Source organism: Gossypium arboreum, chromosome 4 (assembly GCF_025698485.1).
Source record: "Gossypium arboreum isolate Shixiya-1 chromosome 4, ASM2569848v2, whole genome shotgun sequence".
NCBI lineage: Eukaryota > Viridiplantae > Streptophyta > Magnoliopsida > Malvales > Malvaceae > Gossypium > Gossypium arboreum.
In genome coordinates this window covers 11,952,461-11,958,875 of record NC_069073.1, presented here as the reverse complement: position 1 = coordinate 11,958,875, position 6,415 = coordinate 11,952,461, and the positions used below count along the sequence as shown (strand labels likewise).

The 6,415-nt window shown below is 29.0% G+C and overlaps 1 protein-coding gene across 3 annotated transcripts; it reads right to left on the bottom strand.

Moving 5' to 3' along the window:
• Positions 1–403: 403 nt before the first annotated feature.
• LOC108458426 (uncharacterized) lies at positions 404–5,476 on the bottom strand. Of its 3 annotated transcripts, none has more exons than XM_017757814.2 (6): positions 4,973–5,476; positions 4,648–4,733; positions 4,471–4,529; positions 4,209–4,360; positions 3,584–3,705; positions 404–819 (listed from the first exon to the last, which is right to left on the bottom strand). In XM_017757814.2, exons 1-5 carry the CDS (start codon positions 5,084–5,086, stop codon positions 3,676–3,678), a joined length of 441 nt encoding a protein of 146 aa, XP_017613303.1. In that variant the 5' UTR covers positions 5,087–5,476; the 3' UTR covers positions 404–819; positions 3,584–3,675. The 3 variants fall into 3 exon arrangements, with proteins under 3 accessions (XP_017613303.1, XP_017613305.1, XP_017613304.1); XM_017757816.2 differs by having other exon boundaries at positions 4,239–4,360; XM_017757815.2 differs by lacking the exon at positions 404–819 and having other exon boundaries at positions 3,590–3,705; positions 4,169–4,360.
• Positions 5,477–6,415: the final 939 nt, after the last annotated feature.

Genomic DNA, 6,415 nt, shown 5'->3' with positions numbered 1-6,415 from the left:
CAGATAACGTCGCTAAATTTTGAGGCGTTTATGTGAAAAATGCCGATATAGAACGTGAATTTAAGCGGCGCTTTTCCCATAAACGCCGCTAAAGAACATGACCTTTAGCAGCGCTTTCCCCACAAACGGTGCTAAAGAACATGACCTTTAGCGGAGCTTTTCCTAAAAACGCTGCCAAAAAGACCTTTAGCGACGCTTTCTCTACAAACGCCGCTAAAAAATCTAACTTTTAGCGGCACTTTTAAAAAAACCGCTAAAGAACATAATTTTTAGCGATGCTTTTTCAGAAAACACTGTTAAAGAATCTGACTTTTAGCGACGCTTTTCCCAAAAACGCCACTAAAAATCATAAAAATAAAAAAAATTAAAATATTATAAAACGCCATAAATCCATTCCCACCCCTTTACCTGCTTAAGCAAATCCTTTAAAAATGTTATTATCAGTACATACATCACTCCATTCTTTGGAAATTCATAAACAAGAATATCAATGTTTTTCACTATATCTCATGCAGCAAGTCAAATTGCCTTTGATTACATAAGATTCATTTGAAATTTTTAAAAAAAATTTAAACTAGTTCATATCAACTTGCTCAAGTTGTGTATGAATTGCAAGATCAACACCTTATTTGAACTTACAATTCTAGGAAAGCATAAAATGCAATTCCATGAGCATGCATTTAAAGTGGCAGAAAAATTTACTGATTACAGTGACAGTCTAAGCTCCAAATATAGCTCTTGTGTGTCGCTTGATTCTGAATTCTGACTGCTCAATCTCAATGAGTTGCTACGATGTTTCTTGCTCCTTGAATGTGAATCCTGTATGAATGTAAGGAACTAAAACAAGTTAAATTTTAAAACACAATCATCACATGGCACATAAACTAAATTTCAGCAACTAAACAATTCAATTTGCAGTACTTAAAAACTTCAATTTACAACATTTAAACACTTCAATTTGCAGCACTTTAACACTTTAATTTACAACATTTAAACACTTCAATTTGCAGCACTTTAACATCTCAATTAACAACATTTATACTCCTCAATTACAGCGTTAAAACATCTCAATTTCCAGCAACTAAACACTTCAATTTGCAGTACTTAAACACTCCAATTTACAACATTTAAACACTTCAATTTACAACATTTAAACACTTCAATTAACAACATTTATACACCTCAATTACAGCGATAAAACATCTCAATTTCCAGCAATTAAACACTTCAATTTGCAGTACTTAAACACTTCAATTTACAACATTTAAACACTACAATTTGCAGCACTTTAACACTTCAATTTGCAGCACTTTAACACTTCAATTTACAGCACTTTAACATCTCAATTAACAACATTTATACACCTCAATTACAGCGATAAAACATCTCAATTTCGAGCAACTAAACACTTCAACTTGCAGTACTTAAACACTTCAATTTACAACTTTTAAGCACTTCAATTTACAGCATTTAAACACTTCAATTTACAGCATTTAACACTTCAATTTGCAGCACTTTAACACTTCAATTTACAGCATTTAAACACTTCAATTTGCTGCACTTTAACATCTCAATTAATAACATTTATAAACCTCAATTAACATCTCAATTTCCAGCAACTAAACACTTCATTAGTGATGCACTAGCAGGTTAATTAGAGCTTGAAATTGCTTCATTAAAAAATTATAAAATATACTTCAAACATTTTACTTTAGAAAGTGAGGGTAGTAAGCAGTTTATTAAAAATTAAAAAAAGTTATATAAGATTTTTATTATAAAATATTTAATAAAAAGGTAAAATTACAAATAATTATAATTAAAATTAAATGAATATAATGAAACTTAACCAAACCAAGAAATATTGATTCATTGAAGTTATCAAAACCTAAATAGTTTTTGTTTTTAATTTACGACAACATTAAACTGATTATTTTACAACAAGTAAGATACTGGTAATTGATTATGTTGACTAAATGCCATTTGAAACATGAGTATGATGACACAGTAGCAGAGATATGAATATAAACATGCAAACAGATGCATGTAAGCCTGCAAACAAACACATCAAGAACATGCACATGTCCATTAAAAGGTCATATTTCTTTTTCTTTCTTATAACAAGGAAAAATGTCAAATCTATTTAAAAGGAACAAAATTAACAAGACGACGTAAGATAACTTAAATTTCAGGCACTATAATAAGTTGTTCATCCAAATGAATTATTTAAATTTCAGATCATAAATGCATATTAAAAAAATGATAAAAGACATTTAAAGCATAATGGGAGAATAAAAATTAATGTAAAAAGCATCTTATTACATTCTCACAACAAAGCAAAAAACTTGAAGAAAAATGATTAATTTGAATATCATTTAACTCTTGCATGAAAGATGATATTTTACCTTTGGTTATTTATGATAATAATATGCATCTCTTCACATGAACACCAATAAAATCACAAAAAAGAAATACAAAGCTAAATGTTTTTATTCCACATAAAAGAAAACATAATAAGATAAAAACCTCTAAAAGTTACTGACTTAGTCATGCTCTGATCTGATATCATATAGACTTCATTGTAAATTAGTTAATAACTACTATCAATTTAAGCAATTTGACTTTACATATATACATCCGTGAATGTACCTCTCAAGTCCCTATATTATAGTAACGGGATCAAATTAGTCCTATTTTTGAAAAGAACAGTTTAGCCGCTGTACTAATTTTCTTTTTTGGAAATTTATCTCTATACTATTGAAAATAATCAAATAAAATCAAGCTTTAACAGAGTTATTATTTATTGTTTAAAAATTACATGAAATTTTTTATTTAAAGTTCATTTTCAAATAAAAGATTTCAAATGTAAAATCATAAATGCTTTCAAAATATTAATTCCGTTACTAAATATTAACTCTGTTAAAATTTATCATTATTTGATTCTTTTAATAGTATAAGACTAATTTTATCTAAGCTCTATAATAAAGGGATCTACTGGTACTTCTTCCTATATATATTTCAGGAGATATATTTTATTTACATCATAGTAATACAATTTATGTCCTTCATGTGGGTGGAGAGACTCTTAATTTGTTTGTTTACGTCTGCAACAAACAGGGGGAAAGAGCAGGGAAATTACCAATTGATACAGTCAACCTCTTGTGCCAAAGAGTGACAGATTAATTTGCCTAGGACAATATAGTGAAATCGTTATCAATGCCTTCAATTTCCTAGTGTGTTTTTTCAAATATTTTTTTCTGTTGGTTTGCCAAATCTCGTACCATGATTTGCGGGTGAAATTTGATGTTAATTTTTTGATTCATTTGGTTAGAATATAAAATTAATATGTTTGATTGACGAAATTTAAGATTAAATAAAAGCACATTTTACTTAATTGTTCTTGTTATAAAATTTAATTTTTTAACAAGTTTAGTTCCTTTGATATTCTAAAAAATTATGATAAATTATTATAATTCTTATTTTTTTTGTATATACTATATGGTATTACAGTGTTCTAGACTCTAAAAACCTCCACTATATAAACATAATAAGGACAAAAAAGAAAACACAAGAAAAAGATAAAAACCTTTTGTAATGCAATTCGAGCAGCTCCTATTTCTCTTTCCCGTTGCTTTTTCAGCTCAACCTCTGCCTTCATTTTTGCTGCTGCTTCAGCGGCTAAGATTTGAGTTTCAATCTTTGCCTTTTCTGTGAAGGTTCAATCATTATCTATAAGATCTCAAGGCACACTATTGCCTCACAAATACTTAACCAACTTAAAACTACTACTACTAATAGGAATTGGTCCCTGCATGCACCAGAAGGACTAATATTCCTAATCACTCAAAACATATCTCAAATTACCATTAAATATAGATATATATCAAGCCAGCCAAACAAATCATTTCATTTCTCTCATTCAAGGATAACCTAAAGATATAAACACACTAGCATATCAAACATGAAAGAAAGCGAAACTGTGGAATTTGGTTTCAAATTTATTATCGTATAGGAAGGCACATATTGCATCATCCTGATAAGATTGAAATGGCAGACACAAGCAAGAAAACAAGCTAAGTTTTTTAACAGTTCATAGATTAAAGCAGTTCAAAATCTATAATGGCAAGTAAAAAGAATTTAAGTGAACAAGTCATTTGATAGAGAGCTTCACTTCATCTTTTTAATTCCATTTGATGAGAGAATTAGAAGACCTTTTCGTTGTTAGCAGCCAAAAACTTTACATGATCCAGTAGTGCCTTCTTCTGAGCTTTCAGAATAGTGTTTGCAAAACAACGTTTCAGCATTGCAGCACGGAGAGCCTTCTTTGGTGACATTGGCACATCAAAAGTAAGAGTTGACAATCCTAATCAGATGATAGAAAACAATATAAATCAAAATCAAAGGAACCCTATTCAGTTTCAGAGATTTACCTCACCAAAATATTTGTATAATTTCTATAACCAAATGATATACCATGGCCTAAGAACATCATATTGAATGACCAACCAGCAACATTCTCTTCAATCTCAATCCTGCAAATTAAGGAAATTAAATAAAGTAAAAGCCAGAAACTTTGAACAAAATTAATGAAAAATATAAAAACCCAATTTGAAACAAAACAATTCAGCCTTAAAACAAGTGTATACAAACCTGAAATTTAACCCAGCTCTCTCCCTCAACCTTTCCAACTGTGCCTTAATATACTCTGCTGCTTCTCTCAAACCCTGACGCCCTTCCTATTGAACAACGAAAACCCATAATCACTAACATAAAGTCCTACTCTACCACAGCAATAAATTTGAAATTTTTTTTTCCATTTCAGCTACCCCAGAGGTTACCTTCAATCTAAGCAGTGAGAATAAACTAATAAGAGTAGTAATGATTTAAAGCTATCCAGTAAAATTGAAAGGAAAAAAAAAAGAAAAAAAGTAGAGGACATGATGGAAAGAAAGTGAAAAGAGATAAGCCGACGCACTTGACGACCATCGATTTCATGTGCTAAGACTCGAACATGCTGGATAGCTCTGGCTTCAGAGAAACTATCGAGAGGCGCATCGATCCCCAAAGGCGTGATGAACTTGGTGTACATTACCTAAACCATACATGAGACCATACATGACCTCCAATGAGAAGAGGAATTTAAACCCCGAAACATCTGTGCCATCGAGCCTTAGCGCCATTACCTAAACCAAAAAAGAAAACCCAAAGCTGAACTTCACAGCAGTATTACCTTCCCCTAGTTTTTACCTCGAAAGAAAGCACAGAAAAGTCAAAAGAAGGGTCTATAATGGAGAAGGGAAAGAGAGATGGATGAAGTTAAAGGAAAGTGTAGAATAAGAGTAGCTAAATTTTATTTGGGGAATTTAGGGCGAGCGACATAGATGAGAAGAAGAGGGAGTAACGAGCGGCTAAACAAAAGTTTTTTTTAGGGTGAGCGGGATTTTGATTTTTTTTTTTTCTTTTGCGGCGTTTTTGAAAACGCTGCTATAGTTTAATTTTTGCGACATTATATTGCTTAATTTTAATTTTTATTTTAATATATTTTTTATTTTTTCTTTTAAAATTTTTGTGCTGAGATTATCATTTTTGAAATTTTTTAATTTTAAATATTGAACTTTTAACTGAAATATAGATTGAAATATTAAATATTAAGTTTTTATTTTTATTTTTATTTTTAATTTTTTGAAAATTTTTATAATTTTAAATTATCATATAAAATACAAAAGGAAACTTTAATGAAATAAAATGAAATCAAAGAATTAAAAAAATACAAAAGAACACAATAATACAAGCATTATTCTTTTAAGTATGGTCCGCATTAGTTGTTTAGATTTTTATATAAATGGCATTTAATTATATGTATACACCTAAATTTTGATAGAGATACATCTCAAAATTATATATGAATTTTGGTTTAATGTGTAATTGTAGATGTGAAATTCTAATTGTAGTTTAAATGTATAGCTGAAACTTTAATTTTGATTTAATCATACACATTTTAAAAAATAAATACATCAATATATTTTTATATTGAATAAATATAAATATTTTTATATCAATAATTGTGATAATAATTTACAATAACTGGATCAAATTAAAGTTCATGTATATAATTGCACACTAAACCATTGTTCATGTATGCTTTTGGGATTTAACCCATTTTGATATTCTTTTTAAAATAACTTATATTTATCTTATTTAGGTTTATGTTATAAAAAATCCAATATACACAAGTTAATGGACCCTAAACACTAAAAATAAATCCTAAATCCCAAACCCCAAACCATAAACCATAAAATATCATAGACCATAAACTTATACCATAAACACTAAATATATATGTATTACAAGTGACAAAAATAATTAAAAAGAATTTTATTGTTTACCTAAACCCTAAAATAAATTAATTTTTGTCATT